Here is a 20107-nt window from a genome sequence, read left to right as displayed (position 1 = left end):
TACCTTATACCAATCAGATATATTTGGAAGGAGAAATCCTAGAAAATTATGCAGCTGAAAACTAGGAAGCCTTTACCTGACACAAGGTTAGAAGCAAAAATTACTTGCAATATTATATGTGAAAACATACACAAATGCCAACTCCTGTCTACTACAGGAAATAATGAAATAACATATGGCATATCTGTCTTTTGGAATTTCCACCCCTGCTAAGTTCCACAAGGTAAAACTTCTCAGGGAATAGCATAGATTGGATCAATGTCCACAAGACACTGGAAAGTGAAAAAAGCAAGCTACTAGTGAAATGTAGTATTTGAATATGTGCACATACACAGAAAAACATCCTGACAGGAAACCTATAATGGTTAATTTCATGTGTCAATTGACTGGACCACAGGATGCCTAGAAATTTGGTCAAACATTATTCTGTGTGTCTATAAAGGTGTTTTTAGGTAAGAGTAAGTTTTGAATCAGTGGACCCAGGAAAGCAGATTGCTCACCCTAATGTGGGTGGGCCTTATCCAGCCAGCTGAAACCCTGACTAGAACAAGAAGGCTGATCATACATGAGTACAAGAGAGTTCTTCCTTCCTGACCCCCTTCAAATTGGGGCATTGGCTCTTTTCCAGCCTTTAGACTCAAAGGGAAACATCATCTCTCTCTGGGTCTTTAGTATGTTGCCTTTGAGTGGAACTACACCCATCATCTCTACCAGGCCTCCAGCTTGCATGCTCACCTGCAGAACTTGGGTCTTCTGAGCCTCCATAATCGTAAGAGCCAATTCCTTATCACTAATCTCTCCACATGTGTGTGTTTAAAACATTTTTCACTAACAGTATATATTACTTTTGCGATAAAAATAAAACAAAAAATCTATTTGCTTAAAGACCCTTCTAAGATTGGTTTTAAAATGATCTTGGAAGATGACATTTACCCACTGTGAAACAGTTGGTGCCACCCTGTGCTGGATATATGTCTAGATTTGTCTGGGGTCAAAAAGAGGCAGCCATGCTGCAAACAGTGGAAAAGTCTGTTACCAATCCTCCATCTCTTAGCAAACATTTTTTACTGGCCTTGCCAGTCCCCTCCACGGTACCCAGGCTGAGGAAAGTGAGGTGCTCCCTGAAACCTCTTCTGGGGGAGATCCCAACTGTAGGGAAGGCCACTTCCTCCAGAAACCCCTGAGGGTGTGGGCAGACCCTCCAGCCCAGCCCAGCCGGCTCCTTCCCCCAGCCCCAAATCCCAGTCAGTGCCTCTACTGAATGCATCTGCTCCAAGCTCCCCCGCCCCACCCCTGCTGTTCCTAGGAGATTGGGTACCTAGGAGAAGCTGTCTGTGACTTATACTTTCTTCCAGATGTTCTCTGCTCCTCTTCTTTGCACACTACATTTCCCAGTTCCAAATAACTAGTCCACACAGAGTTTCATGTATTTGTTTCTTCTTCTCCTACTGCATTGAGGAGGCTGAAAATTATAATCTCGGTGAGTAGCAGAAGGAGGCTGGGATCTGCCTCCCCAGGGTCTGAGATTCTTAAACCATTCCACTCTATCTTCCCTCAATTCCTCCCCATGCCTCTGACTACCTTCAAAATCCCCAGAAGAGAAGCTGGGGGCAGCATAGGGATGGGGTACAGACAGAGATCTGCTGGAGAGCAGGGCTCCTAGCCAGTAATGTTCCGTCTCATCTCACATGTCCAGCGTTGCACTTGCTGGCAGAAATTGTGGGACCAGCGGCCATCCGCTTGGACTTCAGCACAGTCTTCGCTTCCACCCTGTTCGTGCCCCCTCCAGTTATCTAGCCAAGCGACATTCCAGTTCCTAGGGAGACAGGACAGAGATCAAGCTCTAACCACCCCTATTCCAGCAATCCTCACCCCCATATCAGAAAAGCACAGCCTTGGAGAATTCAGGAAGCAGAAGCTGCAGCCTTGGAGTTTGGGAGTCTGAAGGGGAGAGGATTGGGGAACTTGGTCCCTAAGGATGGGATATTAGGGGCAAAAATCCAGGTGGCCATCCCCAGGCCAAACTAGGATGGGAAGAGGGCACTTACTTGTAGCTATTACTGTAGTCTGTGCCATCCACCCATTTCCAGGAACCATCAGTCTCAGTGAGACCTATCCAGGTATGAAAGGGTTGCGAGTGCTGTACAATGAATTTCTGGAAAACAGGTGGGAGGGAAGTTTCTAGTCCCTCATACCTCCATGCAGGCATTCCCTCAGCCTTCTCCAGCCTGACCTGCCCCTAAGCTGAAGTATCATCTCCCCTCCAAAAAAAAGTCTTCACTTTTTCTTTTGTAACCTAAGCTATTGTTTAGAGCAGTGGTCCCCAACCTTTCTAGCACAGGGATGGGTTTTGTGGAAAACAATTTTTCCACAGACTGGGGAGCAGGGAGGGGGGATGGTTTGGGGATGATTCAAGCACACTACATTTATTGTGCACTTTATTTCTACTATTATTCCATTATAATATATAATGAAATGATTATGCAACTCACCATAATACAGAATCAGTAGGAGCCCTGAGCTTGTTTTCCTGCAATTGGACGGTTCCCATCTAGAGGTGATGGGAGACAGTTCCACCTCTGATCATCAGGCACTAAATTTTCATAAGGAGTGAGCAACCTAGATCCCTCACATGCACAGTTCACAGCAGGGTTCATGCTCTTGTGAGAATCAATGCCATGGATGATCTAACAGGAGGCAGAGCTCAGGTGGCCTACTCTGTGGCCTGGTACCAGTCTGGGTCCGTGTCCATGGTTGGGGACCCCTACTTTAGAGAATGTTTACTGCACTAAAGCATATACTAAATGCTTCACAAGGATTATTTTGTTAAATGCTCATAAACCCTCTAAAGTGGTTGCCCTAACTTACATGTGACATTAAAGAATTCACAGTAGCTCGTGGAGCCCAAAAGTCAACGCAGTGCCCAACGTATGACCGCTGCCCCAGATCTGGCCCCTCGCTTCATTCTCAACTGATGGATACTACTGCAGCTGTAGTCCTTTCCTTGTCTTCTGCCTACAACCTCAAACTCAGGATCCTGACTCTGGCCCTTGTCCTGGCGGTCCCTATGGGGCCCTCAGTTTCTATGTGTAGCTATCATTTCCAGAGGTTCGCCAGGTTCTGGGGCTTCCCGTTGGACCCACTGCCCAGAGCCCATTATGACTCGGCTACACGGGGTCTGGCAGTCTGTGCTAAATACAGGAAGCTGCCCAGGGTAGAGGGGGTGAGTGTGGAGAAAGCAGAGGGATGGATTGGCCAACATCCACACTTAGCAGTTAGTCCCCTTTGACAGCATGTGATGGGTCTCCAACTACAGGCGGGAAAAAAAATTCCTGGTTCCACTCACATCCTCGAGATATAACTAAGATTACCATTAGTCACCTCATCTGAGGGCAGATATAGGAGCATCCTTGGATTCTAGAATCCTGCAAATAGGATAATGCCCTGTGCATGCAGGGGCAGCCCTCAGAGGTTGGAGGGCTGTTCTCCAAATTAAGAAGAGTCAATAGAGCTGCAGATAAGATATTCTATTTGCTGCTGCCTGCTGCCCAGTCCCCTCTCCCCATCACCACAAGAAGCTGAATAACTGAACAAAGATACAAATCATCAAAAACCCAGCCCTCTGTGTCAGACTCATGAGAGGAATCTAATAGGGCCAAATAAGCAAAGAAAATAATCCAGAAGAATTCATCTCCCTGGCTCATGGGTAAATAACAGGCAAGAAAGAATTGTGCCCATTCATAAAAGTGGTAGAAAGGGGAATTATCATGAAACTTATGCAAAAACAAAGAGGATGAAGGAGAAGAGGAGGAGGAGGATGAAAGAACTGTGATATCAAAAAGAGAGGTGAAAAATATACTCTGAATAAAAGGCATGTTTTAGAACAGAAGTGGATGTTGGAGAACAACTTTTTTACAGCCTCAGAAAAATTAAAGAGGAGATGCCCTAGCCAGGTAACCCAGTTGGTTAGAGCATCATCCTGATACATCAAGGTTACATGTTTGAACTCTGGGAGAACACATACAAGAAGAAACCAATGAATGCATAAATAATTGTAACAACAAATCGATGTGTGTGTCTCTCAGCAATAGATTAAAAAAATAAAATTAAACTTATTTTTTAAAAAATTAAAGAGGAAATGAATGACATAAAATATCAAGAAAGATATTTAGAAAGATAATACAATATAATAACTAAAGAGAAGAAATGCAAGAGGACAATTTGAGCTGTATAAAAACAACCCAGGAACTCAGCAGCAAGCAAGGTCTGAGATATAAAAATGGGCCTGAGAAAAGGACCCAGAATGCAGTAGAACAGAGAGAAAGATGGAAGTAATGGTAACAAGTTGATGGCTGTGGAGGGCAGACAATGGAGATACATTTGGATGATGTGTTCCAGAGAAAAAGAGAACAAATGGACAAGAAAAAAATATTCACATATGTGACTTAAGAAAATATACAATGTTAGAAAACCTCACCCTAGCCATGTGGCTCAGTTGGTTGGAGCATGGTCCCATGCACCATAAGATTTTGGGTTAAGTTTTGGGTCAGGGCATATACCTAGGTTGAGGGTTCAATCTCTGGTTGGGGCACATATGAGTGGCAACTGATCAATGTCTCTCTCTCTCTCTTCCCCTTCCTCTCTCTCCAAAATCAATAAACATATCCTCAGATGAGGATTAAAAATAATAAAATAAAATGTTAGAAAACTTAAGTTTACATAATAAAAGGACTCTCCTGGCCTCAAAGAAAAAAATATAGAATGAGGAACACCAAGATATATCTGGATGAGATAAATGAAATTTTAAAAGATAGAAAAGACTCCAACTCTTCAGGCAAAACACTTAAGGAATATAAGAGAGAAAAGAACAAGGCATTATAAACTTCCAAGTTGCTAAAAAACTAGATCTTCATTGCTCTCCACACATAAAAGAAATGGCAATTATGTGACACAGAATAGGTGATAGTTAATGCTAGTGTAATAATCATACTGCAATATGTAAATGTATCAAACAAATGTATCAAACAAATGTATCATACTGCAATATGTAAATGTATACACCTCAAACTTACAAATTGTTATATGTCAGTTATATCTCAATTTTAAAAAGAAAGAATGAGTCCAGCCAAGATGGAGGCATAGGGTAGATAAACTTTGCTTCCTCACACAACCAAAAGAAAGACAGCAACATATTTAAAAAACAAAGAAAAACCAGAACTGCCAGAAAATTGAACTGTATGGAAGTCTGACAACCAAGGAGTTAAAAAAGAAACATTCATCCAGACTGCTAGGAGGGGCAGAGAGGGACAGCTGGGTGGAGGGGACTCACGGCAAGGCAGCAGCTGGCAGAGTGGGCAGTCCCACATTCATGTGCAGATAAATTGGGAGGAACAACTGGGGAATGAGACAGACTGTGCAACCCAGGCCTCCAGGCCATGAAATAAAGCCTCAAAACCTCTGACTAAAAAATCCTGTGGGGCTGCTGCAATGGGAGAAGCTCCCAGCCTCACAGGAGAGTTCACTGGAGAGACCCACATGGTCCTAGAATTTACACAAACCTATCCACCCAGGAATCAGCACCAGAAGTGCTCAATTTGTTTGTGGGTAGCAGGGGAAGTAACTGAAAGTCAGCAAAGCGCCCAGCAAGTGGCATGTTCCCTCTTGGACCCCTCCCCCACATACAGCACTACCAGGCAGAGCAGGTTGCTCACCCTGCTGAATGCCTAAGGCTCCACCCCTTACCACATAACTGGTACACTGAGATAAAAAAATAGGGCCCAAATAAAAAAAAAAACAGATCAAAGCTTCAGAAAAAATACAAGTGATGAAGAGACAGCCAATCTATCAGATGCACAGTTCAAAACACTGGTAATCAGGATGCTCACAGAAATGGTTGAGTGTGGTCACAAAATAGAGGAAAAAGTGAAGGTTATGAAAAATGAAAGAAAGAAAAATGTACAGGGAACCAACAGTGAAGGGAAGGAAACCGGGACTCAAATCAGTGATTTGGAGCAGAAGGAAGAAATAAACATTCAACCAGAACAGAATGAAGAAACAAGAATTTAAAAAAATGAGGAGAGGCTTAGGAACATCCAGGATAACATTACATGTTCCAACATCCAAATCACAGGGGTGCCAGAGGGAGAAGAGGAAGAGCAAGAAATTGAAAACTTATTTAAACAAATAATGGAGAACTTCCCCAATCTGGCAAAGCAAATAGACTTCCAGGGAGTCCAGGAAGCTCAGAGAGTCCCAAAGAACTTGGACCCAAGGAAGCATGCACCAAGGCACATCATAATTACATTACCCAAGATTAAAGATAAGGAGAGAATCTTAAAAGCAGCAAGAGAAAAGGAGACAGTCACCTACAAAGTAGTGCCCATAAGACTATCAGCTGATTTTTTCAAAAGAAACCATACAGGCAGGAAGGGGCTGGAAAGAAGTATTCAAAGTCATGAAAGGCAAGGACCTACATCCAAGATGACTCTATCCAGCAAAGCTATCATTTAGAATGGAAGAGCACATAAAGTGCTTTCCAGATAAGGTCAAGTTAAAGGCGTTCCTCATTATCAAGCCCTTATTATATGAAATGTTAAAGGAAATATGAACAGTAAAATGAGAACAAACTCACAACTATCAACAACCAAACCTAAAAACAAAAACAAACTAAGCAAACAACTAGAACAGGAAGAGAATCACAGAAATGGAGACCATATGGAGGGTTATCAGTGGGGAGCAGGAAGGGGAGAATGGGGGAAAGGTACAGGGAATAAGCAGCATAAATTGGTAGGTACAAAATCGATAGGGGGAGGTTAAGAATAGTATGGGAAATGGAGAATCCAAAGAACTTATACGTACAACTCATGGACATGAACTAAGGTGGTGGGAATGTGGGTGGGAGGGGGTGGGCAGGGAAAAGGGGAATAAAGGAGGGAAAATGGGACAACTGTAATAGCACAATCAATAAAATATTTTTAAAAAAAAAGAAAGAATGAGGTGTGTAAAGAAGTGTCCTGGTTTCCTCATATTTCTTATGAAAAGCTATATAAACTTCTTGATTTTTTAAAATCCTCATCCAAGGATATGTATATTGATTTTAGAAAGAAAGGAAGGGAGAGAGAAACAACAATTGGTTGTGTCCTGGACATGCCCTTACTGGAGATCGAACCCACAACCTAAGTATGTGCCTTGACTGGCGATGGAACCTACAATCGTTTGGTGTATGGGATGGTGCTCCAACCAACTGAGTCACCAGGCCAGGGCAACTCCTTGATTTTATTCAGCCCATCATTTAAAGTTATAAAAGGAGTCACTAGTATAACTAAAAATAGTACCAAATACTTAGAGGAAGAAAATAAAAACACATCTTACATAACAAATGTAAGAAAACAGAAGAATAGAAACAGAAAAAAAGACAAATTCATATTAAACATATCTATTAAAATAAATTAGACATGGGGGGACCCCCCAAAACAATTTATTTATAAAAAATTTGTGTATTTATTCTCACATGTTTAAACTTTAGTCGCCTTCAAAGTACTCTCCATTTGATGCAATACACCCATTGAGACATTTTTCTATTTCTCAAAACAGTTTTTGAACTTGCCAATTTTGATGCTTTTTAGTGCTTCTGCCATTTTTTGTTTCACTTCTTCCACATCAGCAAAACACTTCCCTTTGAGGACTTTTTTCATCCGGGGAAACAAAAAATAAGTCACTGAGGGTGAGATTGAGATCGGGTGAACAAGGAGAGTGGGGCACAGGGGCCATGCCATTCTTGGTCAAAAGCTGCCGAACACTCAGTGTTGTGTGAGCAGGTGCATTTGTAAATCACCCATCATGAAATGGGCAAGTGTGTTGAAAGAATCTTCAAAAGAATTCACTTAAGCCAAATGCAGCCTCTCACAACAATGCCTGCTGGTGCACTGATACAGATGGGTTCCTAGAACACTCACCTAGCAGAGAAGGCTATATTACAAGGGGCCTGTCCTCCAGAAGTAATTTTGGGAATTTGGGGAATTTCACACACATCTATTAAAAGACTCACTCAATTTTTAAAATCAAAAACAAAACTTATGCACAACCGGTAGGAGAAATACCTTGAGCTGCACACACAGTAGCATCAGTCAGGGTAACTTTTAAAAATGTTATGCTAAGTGAAATAAGCCAGTTGGTGAAAGACAAATACCATGTGATATCACTTATAAGATGAATCTAATAAGCAAAATAAACTGAGAAAAATAGAACCGGAGACATGGAAACAGGGAACAGACTGACAGTGGCCAGAGGAAAGGTGGGCGGGGGGATGGTGGAAAGAAGGGGAAGGGAGTGGTGAAAGAACGTGTATGAATGACCCACGGACATGGACAACAGGGTGGGGATGGATGGTGGGAGCAGGGGATGGGGCAGGACGGAGGAGGGCAAAGGTGGGGGGGAATTGGGACAGCTGTAATAAAATAAACAAGGATAAAATTTAAAAACTAAAATAAAAATCTCAATGCCACAGATGAATCCAAGGTTAACTAAATCAGAATTTTTAAACTCCTCAAGTGTAAAGGCTTATATTAATAATATAAAGCTAAGGCTGAGAAGCATTCATCCAAAACAAAGACTCAAAAGGTTGGAAATGAAAAGATGGACAGAGCTACATTCAGCAAATGCAAGTGGAAAGAAATCAAGATCCATTCTATTTACGTCACGTAAAGATGAATTCGAGGCGAAAGCATCGAAGTCGATGCTGATGTTCACTGCCCGGTGATGAAAGCACAGTCCCACCCACCAGGAAACCAGAGTCATCGAGACCAGCTCGCTGAGTCTTGTGGGCCAGCTCACAGAGCACTGGAACTTACATTGGCCCACGTGAACTGACATTTTTATAGGCCAATATTTACTGAAATTGGCCATTTCAATGATTGGTAAAGCAAAACATGTCTGTAATTATTGCACGATGTAAACTGAATATATTCTAGCAGTGTGTAGTAGTTGAGAACACTGGCTAAGGAGGCAGAGTGGCTTTGAATTCTGGCTCCATCCTGACTTACTACCTACACAGCAAGTCCCTTAGCTTCCCTGTTCCTTCGTTCCCTCACCTCTCGCTCCCTCAAAGCGGGAATGATAAGAGCGCCTGCTTGTGGGGTAGTGAGGGTTAAAGGAGTGAATACATATGAAAGTGCCTGTTCATGGTAAGGACTCAGTAAGTGTTACCATTAATATCCTCCTTTTCAAAAAAAAATGCCCCAACTATTCTAACAGGTTGGTTTTTCCCTGTGAACTTTGCTGTTTGGGGCTGGGGTCTGGTGACCACAGTGGGCAGGCAAGACCTGGAGCACCATGGCAGGCACCTCACTGGGAATCCTGCCCACTCTGTTCCTTTCACCCAATCGGCTACCACACCCCAAGGCCAGCACACAACAGGAAGGGACTCTGCTCTCTCCCCCAAAGTCTTGCTTTACTTAGTTCATCCTGTCTTGCATTCTGTCTCCTGACCTGTTCCTCATCCCCTGCCAACCTAGCTCCTGCCCCTCTGCCTGAGCTCCTGGCTGTCACCACCCACCTCTTAGAATCAATGGCTACTCTGCTCTGAGCCTCCCAGAGTTCTGCCAGACTTCTGCTTCTGGATTCTTCCCTAAGTTAAAAAAAAAAAATTAATCAAGCCTGATCTAGCTTCCCAGAGTCTGCACTCCAGAGGTTGCCTCCTGCCTTTGGGAAGGGTATGGTTCACCTGCTCCTCTCTGGAGTTAACGACGACCAGGTGCGCATTCTCCAGCTGGCAGAACTTCTGAGCCTCAGGCCAGGTCAGCCCAGTGCGAGAGAACCAGTAGCAGCTGCCGTCATGCTCCAGCCAGTTAATGGGACAGCATTCTGTGCCTGAGGGAATGGCAGTGGCAAGGGGAGATGAGATCCAGCTGGAGGCCACAGGCACACAGCGGTCGGGACTGGGACCAGAGACTCCCCCTCTCCCTACCCCCCACCCCTACCGTTGCTTCGCAGGAACGCCAACTGGCAAGCCAGAATGCGCAGATCAAATGGGAAGTGCTTCAGATGAAAGAGCAAGGTGTCATGATCTAGGGGGACAGAGTGGTGGATAATGACTCAGGCAGTGTGAGTGACCCATCTGCCAGGGCCCTGCACAGGAACCCAGCCTTTGGCTGGGAAAACTCAATGCACACATCACACACATAAATTGCACATACCACACACTACACACTCACTCATGGACACACAACAAACACATCACTCACACCACACACCACATACCTCACTCACACACAAACACCCTCTCACATACCGCACACTCAAGGGAGGGTCTCGGACCTGCTTTCAAGTCCTGCTTCTGTTTCTCCAGCTTGGCTTCCAAAGCTGTCACTCTGTCACCAGTGCTGCTTCCTGAAGAAGAAGAAAGCTAAACCGTTTCCCTCCATTCTGCCTCCTCAACACCCCTCCACCCTCAGCCACTGGAGCAGCAGTTAGAGACACCTGTCACCTTCACCCCGGAGGTTCCAGGCCCTGCCCCCAGCCCCCAGCTCTGCCCAGTCTCCCCGCACCCCAATGCTCTGCCTTTTTGAGGAACAAACCTGCTCAGGTCACTCCCCTGGGCAAACCCCTTCCATAGGTCTTCATTTTCTCAAAATAAATCCTCACTTTATTTACACAGCTTGCTTCCATGGCCTGGCCCCTACCCACCTCCCTGGCCCACCCCTCTACACTTAGCTCCTGCCACACTGGAAGTGTTTACTGCCCCAAAACGTGCAGTGGTCTTCCTCACCTCCCGGTCACCGCAGATTCACTAACCCCCACCCTCTTCATCTGCTTATTCATCCTTCAGGGTCCCTCGGCCTGGGGAACATCCCTAGAAACTGCTCTGCATCTCAGGCTGGGTTATCTGCCCACACATCCCAAACACTCCCCTTTGCAGACACCACACTGGGCACACCTTGGAGTCCAGCAAACCTGTGCTGGTAAACTGGTGCCTCAACAGCCCAACCCCCTGGGCCCTCCCCTCCCGGGTGCACCCACTCACCGTGGAAGCTGAGAGCCTGGATCTCTGCCAGGGTGCTGGAAGAGAAGTTGCTGAAAGCTTGTTTTAGGGTCCAAAACTCCCCTTGCATCTGTGCTCCTTGTCAGGAGAGAGAGAGAGCACAGGACAAAGTGGAGGGGGCTATGCCCCATGAGACAGCCTCCTCACTGTCCATAGCACTGTCCCCTCACTACCCCGTCACGGTCCCCCATTTGTGCCCTAGCTCTGCCCTATACTGCCTCCCTCTCTTCCCCTGTAATAGCTCTCATCACCTCCCCACCCCCATGCACTGTGCACATCCCCCTTCCCATCGCGACCCCATCCCCACTGGCCCCTGTGATCCTCACTTTGGGACCCAATCACACAGATGGCCACCAGCAGCAGGAGGTTGAAGCCCAGGACCAGCAGATTGAGCCAGGGCCTGGGGTGGAGACTCTGCAGCAGAAGGGGCTGGGGTGGAGGCGTCCCTGCAAGAGAAGGGGTGTCAGGAGAAGGGCTGCTGAGAGCCCACCTAATGGAAGCGCCAAGGAACAGAAGTCTGAGAAAGTGCAGCCCAGGTGGGTGGGAGGAAAGTAGTTGGGGAGTGTTGTTTGGGGGAGTCAATGGGCTTTGACCCTGGGATTTAAGTGTTGTACACACAATCATTTGCACACGTGCACACACCTACATGGGCATGCAGCACACCCGCACGTGGCACTGATACTCACATCAGCTGTGTGTAAAGCCCCAGTCTTAGAGCTGGGTCTCTCAGACAGACCCAAAAGTAGAAGCACCACCACCACGACCCCCACTTCCACTGGGATGTTTAAGTCCAGGTCATTCCACCACAGACCACCCCCTGAGGGCTGCCCTCCAAGCCCCAGCTCTCATCCCCCAGCCCTCAGAGCTTCCTCTCCCAGGCCTCTCTGCCCCTCCATCCCAGAAACCCTTGCCCCACTACAATCACCCTCCCCTTGGCCCTCAGTCATCTCACAGAACCCTCTTCCTCCCCTTCATCAAGCTGAATCCTGAAAACACAGCCACACACACACATACACATTTTTCATTTCATTCTCACACTCATTACCGCACACACACTCACCACCCTCCATGCTGCCCACGCCCTCTCCCATTGTGGCCCCATCCCCACTGGCCCCTGTGATCCTTACCTTGGGACCCAATCACATGGGTGGCCACCATCAGCCAGGCACTGAGGCCCAGAACAAGCAAACACTTTCATTAACATGCATTCTCACACTCATACACATTACCACACACATTCTCATACACACTCTCTCATACTATAACACACATTCACATACCTTCTCACACATATACACCCAATGACACATGTGTTCCCACATGCATACACACATGCACCCACATCGTCACATGCACAGAACTGACTTCATCCCTCCTGATGTCTCTCCAGGACTGGCTTCTGCATTGGCACCATCCGCCTCTAAAAAAATGCCTCCTCCTCTTTGCCTTAGACCCTGGCCTCCCCTCTCTTCTCACTCCCATCACACCCAGGGAGGCTCACATTCTGGGGTTAGTCAGAGGTCCAGAATCTTCCTCCCCAGTCCATCAATTGCCACCATCCTGAGTCGTCACCATGAGTGACTACCCAGATCGCTTGACCTCTTCACACCGATAACTGTCACCTTCTTCCACTTCAGCCACACTCAGGACCCCATCCGGACCCAGAAAGGCCATGTCTCTGACACCTCCACTGCCCGTTTCCTGCTGTGAGCACGGCCTTCCCTTTGCCTCTCCCCACACATGTCTTCCCTCATCCCCTGGGTTTCTGTCCTTCTAGAGAGCTCTCCCAAACCAGTCTCCCCCACCCAGCTAGAGCTCCATGGCTGAGCCTCTGACTGCCCTCTCCAATACTGTCCACTCACTGGGCCCTGGTCCCACTTCCCAGCCTTTCCTATGACCTATAAACCCTCCTCTCTGAGTCAGCTCAACAATCTGTCTCTGCACCTGTGTCCTGAAACAAGACCACCCATGGCTGAGTCCAGCTGTGCCACCAACTAGCTCTGAGATCATAGGCAAGTCATTCACCCCCTCGGTGCCTCAGTTTTCCTGTATTCACTTATACAATCTAAAGTAGTCAAACTCATAGAAACAGAGAGAAGAGTGGTGGTTGCCAGGGGCTGAGGGTTGGGAAATTGGGAGTTGCTGTTCCATTATGGGTGAAAAGTTACAATTGTGCAAGATATGTAAGTTTGAGAGATCTGCTGTACAACTGTGTGCCTATGGTTAATGAAGCAGTGTTGTTCACTTTAAAGTTTGTTAAAGGGCAGATCCCATGTTATGTGTTCTCACCACAATAGAAAAAAATATGAGTAAGAATAGTAGCTACCTGATTGGGCTATACTGAGAATGAAGTGAGTTAAAACATGTAAAGGACTGACTAAGCAAGTTTGAAAATAAAAGAAAGGGTCTGCCCAACATGGAATAACAAGGACTAGACATGCCCTCCTCCCAGAGACAACCACAACAATAAACAACCATTTTCAAGACACTGGACTTCAAGGAACACGGGGCAATGACCCCCGAGGGACAGGGCACAAACTAGACAGCCCTATGATTGTCCCAGCCTGGTGTTGGGAGAAAGTTTTCAGGCCACAGGGCAGGGAGGGGCAACCCAAGCAGAACCCAGCAGACTCCCCCTTAAGGGGGACTTAAGGAGATGGATCCAAGAGTTTAGGGTGACTAAGGTCACCAGACTTCACAGGACAAAGTACCAGAGGAGAGGGCCCAGAGACATCCAGAGATCTGTGGAGGGTTCCCTTCAAGTGGTCAGCTGAGTGCTGATCAGTGCATGTATGTAAAGAAAATCACCCAAGACCAGGAGAAACCCATCTGAACGGATTAGGGAGCAGTGCCTGGCACTCCTACGGGGCCAGGAACAGTGCCTACTCCCACCGGCCAGACTGGAACCTCAAGGCTTTGGGTAGAGGACCCAAGAAGGCTTTGTGTCGGCCATCCTCCAGACTCACCTAACAAGTCATAAAAGCAACGCCCAAAAGGACCAAGGTGACTCCAAGTAACTTAACTACATCCCAGAATAAAGCTCAAAAAAATTTAAAGGAATACAAATATATCGAGCACACAACAAGGTAAAATTCACAATATCTGGCATCCAATCAAAGATTACCAGGCAAAGAAGCAGAAAAACACATTTTATAACAAGGAGGTTAATAAATCTATCAAAACAAATCCAGAACTGACATAGATGTTAGAATTAGCAGACAGGACATTAGAACAGATATTGTAACTGTACTCTGTATGTTCAAAACATTAAGTATAATATCAGAAAAGGACATATAAAAGTCCCAAGTTGAACTTTTAGACACAAAATCTACAATGTCTGAAATAAAAATTACACTGAGTGGAATTAATGGAAGATTAGACATGCATAAGGAAAGATTAGTAAACTTAAAGACATAGCAATAAAAACTATATAAAAAGAAACACTAAGAGAAAAAATAACTTTTTAAAGTGGCAATAGCATCAGTGAACTGTAGGACCACTAATAGATCCAGAATTGGGGTCCTTGAAAGAAAGGAGAGAAGGGTGAGGGCAACAATGGCCACAATATTTCCAAATTTGCTGAAAACTGTAGGATATTCCATCTTGGCTATGGGTGGGTGGGTGCTAGGTGCCAGCTCCCAGGAGGGCAGCAGAGGCTGCCGGGGAGGACCATGCTGAGTGCTTGGCCATCTCAGAGCTGCCCTGCAGTGCCTCCCATCAGGCCTTCTGGGTGAGCTCCTTCTCCCATGAAACCCCAAACCTCTGGCCTCTCTCCAAGCCTCCTGCTGAAACTCTCAACCCTCTCACCCTCCGAAGATTCAACAATATCCAAATCAATTTTGAGTGAGTGTGAGTGAAATGATCCAAAATCATTTCACTATGTACCAAGCATCACATGGGCACTGAGGGTGCAGAGGGGAGTGAGACAGATGTGGTGCCCACCCCCTGCAGCCTACTGCCCCGTGGGGAGACCTGCCAGCCCCCGACCTGGAAAGGAGAAGCCTTCAGTGGGATCGCCTGTCCCTCCTGCTGCTCCTGCCCTGGCTGGTTCCCACCCTCACCTGTGACAATACCATCCTCCACAGTCTGCCAGCCTCAGAAATGAGAGGTTTTGCCTCCCAGCCTAAGCTAACCAATTCCTCTCCTGAGCTCCAAGCCCCAGTCCCTCCTGTCTCCACACAGCCTCATGCCATCACCAGCACCCACACAGCTGACACGCCCCACTCCTCACCCCTGGTCTCAGGTCTCTCTTGCCTTAAAACCTTTTCCCAGACACGGAGCCTTCCGTCAAGATCTGCTAGAGAAAGATCCAGATGTGGGGCTTGGAGAGAGCGGGAACTTTCTGGAATATCTCTGTAACTCTGTGTCCATTGCCTCACCCACCCATCCCCACACCTTCCCATGCACACGTACACTCTCCTGGCTGAATGTGCTTTCCTTGCACACACAAACATGCACAGACACACAGCACATGTTGTCGGAAGGAAGGCTGGGAGGAACAGTGGAGGAAGTCATCTCCAGCTTCCACTCACTCCCTAACCTCTGGACACACGCCCTTTCCTGGGGCCCTGAGGCGGGCGAGGAAGGTGGAGTCAGGGGGCAAGCAAAGGAGTTGGTACCACACTCCTAGAGGGGATGGTCCCTGCTCATTGAGTGAATGTGACAGAGACCTCAGGGAGACAGAGCCACCGGGAGCTAGAGACAGAGGTGAAGCGCTGCCCCGGAAACCGGATACTTGCCTTTCCAAAATGCATCTTCTCTCCTGGAATTGCTCCTACGGGTGCCTGGCCCCTCACCCCCACCGAGCTGGTGGTCATTCTCCTCAGAATCCAGCTGCTGGATGTCCTGAAAGTCCTTCGCCATGCTGGGCCCAGGGCAGGAGCTGGGCCTGGGCTGCCGTCAAGGCTGCTCTCAGGACTGGGGTTCAGTTCAGGGCCGGTGCTCCTGCTCAAATGCTGGTTCAGGTGGAGGCTTAGGATAGGACTGGGCGCAGGGGCAGGGCAGGTGGAGGAGATAGCTTGGATTGAGTCTGAGGTTGGAGGTGAGTTTGGGCCTGAAATACAATCAGGTCCTCTCCCTTCTCAGGTGATTCCTTAAGCTCTGACGTGGCTGGGGAGGTGCCTTCCCTCCACACTCTCATCTTTCCATCTGGCCCCCACTGTCTCTGACCTATGGTCTCCTTAATCCCAAACACCCCCAGTCCCACTTGCCTCCCCAACCTTGATTACCTGTTAAAGGTGTGAAGGGCTGACTCCCGGGTCCCTCAAGCAGCCTGGGAGAAGTGGGGCAGGTGGTGTTAGACGAGAAGAGGAGGGGAGGGGGCTGGTCCAGGTGACAGCCCTGAGCCCATGTGTCTGAACGTCCAAGAGGTTCTATCCTGGCATCTCCTGACCCCAGGACTTTGGACAGTAAACAGAATGGAAACGGAGTCGGAACTCGAGCAAAGCATAGTGGGGGCTGGGACAGGACTGTCTCTGTTCTTCCTAGAGAAAGGGTCTCCTGGTCTGTCCCCTTCACCCCCATAAGCCAGTCACCTTACTCTTCATCATACAGTTTGGAAGGGGGGCCAGGCCAGGAAGGCAGAAGTATGGTTCAGGCTTTCCCCTTGCTCTTCCCCCCTTTCACTTCCTGCCTCTGAATTTCCCAGAATTGTTGGTGTTGCTAAATACCTCTGACCAGGATCAGAGGGGCCGAGGATTCTCTGCTCTTGCCCAATCTGGCACCATCTGATCCTAGGCCTCGCTTCCTGTGGGCTCAGCCCCAGGCTTCCCAGCTCAGGACTGACAGCTTCACCCTGCTGGGGAGTTAAGGGTCCGGAAGAGCAAAAGTGCAGGGGGAGGAGGGGGACAGTGGCAGAAGCCACTCTCCTGCGGCAGGAGGTCTTCAACCTTACTAAGCCCTTAACTGGCCTGGGCAACATAAGCCTTTGTCCTCCCTCCCAGCCAGGTTCTCCTGTAATTCTCAAAACACAACACCCCAGCAAGGGGCTGCTTCTGTTGTTCCTATTTTACAGGGGAAGACATGGAGCCTCGGGGAGATTCAGTGACTTGCCCTGGGTGGAGGGGTCAGAGGGGAGGAGGAAAATGGGAAGCAAAACAGGATAAAGAGAAAAAAAGTCATATGAGAGAGGGCCCTTCTCAGTGCTATGAGGAAGGCAGGTTCCACAAGCTGAGGAACCATCCACACTCACACTGACAATAGCCAGGGGAAAAAAGAAGGGTTTTTGTCCCTGATTTTCAGACCCTCGCCGCACTGACTGTTTATAAAGCGGCCCGTGTTGCCCCTTATGCTGCAAAAGGGTTGAAACAGAGGCCTGTGCTTTTCATTTTCTGTTTTCTTTTTTAATGGAGAAAGTATGTGTTAATTTTCTGACACATATGAGAAATAACCACACAATTCAGCATCCTGACCTTCCTATGAAACCCCCAAGGCAGTGATGGCTGCCTTGCCATTTGATTGTAACCACAGTGAGAGAGACATACCACAACGTGACCCAGAACACGCCCACCAGCACCTGCACACACACGCATGCTTATATGTTTTATTTCCCCCTAGCACCCAGTGCCTGGCACATCGGCAGAGCTCAACAGGTGTTTATTGAATGAACGAGTGATTGAATGAATGAATGAATGAATGAATTTGTAGATACACTATTCACGTGAAAGTTTCATAAAACAATGCTTACCTTACTGGTTGTATTCTACTTCATGACCACCTAAACTGAGTTTACTGATCCATTCACAGGTCACAAATCAAAGTCTGAAAACACTCCCATGAAGCCAGCCGCCATGCTATAAGGAGGCCCCGCTATCCTGCTAGAGAGAGACCTCATGGAGCGGCCCGGTGTGGGAAGTTCTCGGGGTAGGGAAGTTGAGTTACAATATGAAGAGAAAGAGAGAGGGAGAGAGACCATCCAGAGTATGAGGCCCCCAGCATGTGCACAAAGCCTTCTGGGAGCTTCCAGAGCAGCCCAGCCAGCAGCTGAATGAATCCAAGCATGTAACCTAGCCAATACCACACGGTCCACCTGGTCTAGGCCTGCCCAAATTTCTCACTCAGAGAATCTTGAGAAATAGTACATGGTTATTTGTTTTAAGCCACTGAAATTTTGTGTTGTTATGTTATGTATCAATAGTTAACTGAAACAATATATATTCTTAAATATACATCCTTACGAAATACGTGGCGGTATAGTTTATGTCCATCTGTTTTTCATATACATAAATGGGACTTTTACAAATCTCATTTTTGCTGACTTTTTTACCCAACAATAAGAGGTGTTTAAGGTCTGCCATGGCTCTATTTGTGTTTTTGGTCTGCTGCTATGAACCATATTAAATGGTGTGTACATGTCCTGGTTTATTTGCACTGTCTCCTCATCATGAACTACGCAGACACCATGTTCTCATCATGTTCCCGTGTGAATCTGAGCAAGATTTCCCCTGTGAAATGCATCCAGGAATGAGATCGTGAGGTCACAAGCATCCTCCTGCTCATCTTTACTGGGTGTTGCCAGACTGTCCATTCTCCAGAATGGCCGGGCCGGTGACGCCCACCCCCAAGATAGGAGGGCTCCCTCTTTTCATTCACCCTTCCAAGTACTTGACATTATTCAGCTTCCCAGTTGCTGCCAACCTGATACCATCTCACGTTTTTTATTTTTCAATTCCAGGTAATAGTGGGTCTGAACGTTTCTTCATCTACAGAATAGCCATTGGCTTCCCCTTGTATGAAGTGACTTTTCATATCCTTTGTCCACGTTTCTACTGGGTTTTCTGAATTCACTGTGTTGATTAGCCAGAATTTCTTGTATATTCTAGATACTTTTTCAGAAAACAAGAAGTCTTTTGAAAATAAAAATAGTATCATTAAAGCCAAAAAATAGAAGATTTGGAAGATAAAATTTAGGAAATCTTCCAGGAAAATAAGAAGGACAAAGAGAGAAAAACAAAAAAATTTAATGGGAAAATCGATAACTAAATTTGGGGGATTTTTCCCCCTGCCTCAAGTTCCCACAAGTGAAGCTTTCTGGCTCTCTCTCCAGACTCTCCCCCAGCCCGCTCACTCCTTCCCAGAGGAGGAAGCTTGGCTTACTACTTAGCTGGCCTGGCTCAGCCCCACAGGGCTCTGTTTGCTGTCTCCCTCCCCACCTTGTCCACTTGCTGCCAGGTGGACTGAACCCGGCTTCGCCAGCTCTGCCTGTGACTCCGTAGGTATGCTGCCTAATTTTAGAACAAAACATCAACAAGTGCTTTTGATTTAAGATGTTAAGCCAAATCCTCCTTCACTGATTATCAGCAATAAAGCTAACACCTTGACATCCATTTATCTGTCTATTACATCTTAATTCTCAACTGGTTTTCAGATTTCAAAGGAGAAAAAGGGCTCTTTTTTATATCCCTATGAAACCCTCACAAGTAACATAAAAGATCAATTTGGAGAATCAACATCTAACAGGAATTCTAGAAGATAAAGCAGAAAGTAAAAGGGAAAAAAGTGACCAAAGAAATAATACAAGAATGTTACTTAGAATTAAAAGGACAAAGTTCCAAATTTAAATAAGATACTAATTCCACAGCTTTTCACTGAAAAATGACCCAAAGCACACCATTGTGAAATTTTAGAATACCAGAGATCAAGAGAATACTCTAAAAACTCCTGGAGAGGGAAAAAATAACCTGCAAAGAAACAGGACAAGAATGCTTTCCACTTCCCAGTTGTTAAATTCAACACTAGGACAACAGGGTGATGCCTTCAAACCCAAGTGAAATTTTTTTCAACCTAGAATTGTAGTCGAGTGATTATCAGCATGAGAGAGTAGAATAAAGAGCTTTCAGACAGGCCAGTGCTCAGAACATTTATCTCCCATTTCTACTGTTTTAGGAAGTACCATAGAAAGTGAGGAAATAATCCAAAAACAAGGTATGTAGAAGAACATCACAATATGAGCCTTTTTCACTAGTGTTAAGTAAAAATCTTGTTCAACTCTTTCTGTATTTCTGCCTGCATATCAGCTTTTCTTTCCTTATAAGGTTAATTGGTGAAATTTGAGAGCCTGGCCTTAAAAAT

At 46.4% G+C, this 20107-nt stretch overlaps 1 protein-coding gene across 3 annotated transcripts; it reads right to left on the bottom strand.

The window, feature by feature from the left end:
- Positions 1 to 1417: 1417 nt before the first annotated feature.
- LOC114515000 (asialoglycoprotein receptor 2) lies at positions 1418 to 16601 on the bottom strand. Of its 3 annotated transcripts, XM_036033148.1 has the most exons (9): positions 16267 to 16601; positions 15778 to 16021; positions 11365 to 11484; positions 11021 to 11116; positions 10315 to 10386; positions 9978 to 10064; positions 9722 to 9867; positions 2049 to 2155; positions 1418 to 1816 (listed from the first exon to the last, which is right to left on the bottom strand). In XM_036033148.1, the coding sequence occupies exons 2-9, from the start codon at positions 15899 to 15901 to the stop codon at positions 1660 to 1662; spliced, it is 909 nt and encodes a 302-aa protein (XP_035889041.1). In that variant the 5' UTR covers positions 15902 to 16021; positions 16267 to 16601; the 3' UTR covers positions 1418 to 1659. The 3 variants fall into 3 exon arrangements, with proteins under 3 accessions (XP_035889041.1, XP_035889040.1, XP_035889042.1); XM_036033147.1 differs by lacking the exon at positions 16267 to 16601 and having other exon boundaries at positions 15778 to 16089; XM_036033149.1 differs by lacking the exons at positions 11365 to 11484; positions 16267 to 16601 and having other exon boundaries at positions 15778 to 16089.
- Positions 16602 to 20107: the final 3506 nt, after the last annotated feature.

This window comes from Phyllostomus discolor, chromosome 8 (genome assembly GCF_004126475.2).
Source record: "Phyllostomus discolor isolate MPI-MPIP mPhyDis1 chromosome 8, mPhyDis1.pri.v3, whole genome shotgun sequence".
Classification (NCBI taxonomy): domain Eukaryota; kingdom Metazoa; phylum Chordata; class Mammalia; order Chiroptera; family Phyllostomidae; genus Phyllostomus; species Phyllostomus discolor.
The sequence above is the reverse complement of the archived record's forward strand: the minus strand, read 5'-3'. Positions and strand labels throughout refer to the sequence as shown.

What these genes read in the sequence shown, in the direction of transcription:
- LOC114515000 (XM_036033148.1), bottom strand. Translation starts at nt 15,901, where the DNA reads ATGGCGAAGGACTTTCAGGACATCCAGCAGCTGGATTCTGAGGAGAAT. An exon ending in AGAAGATGCATTTTGGAAAG is followed by an intron (nt 11,485 to 15,777) that starts GCAAGTATCCGG and finishes CTTCTCTTGCAG; the next exon opens with GGACGCCTCCACCCCAGCCC. An exon ending in GGCGTTCCTGCGAAGCAACG is followed by an intron (nt 9,868 to 9,977) that starts GTAGGGGTGGGG and finishes CCATTCCCTCAG; the next exon opens with GCACAGAATGCTGTCCCATT.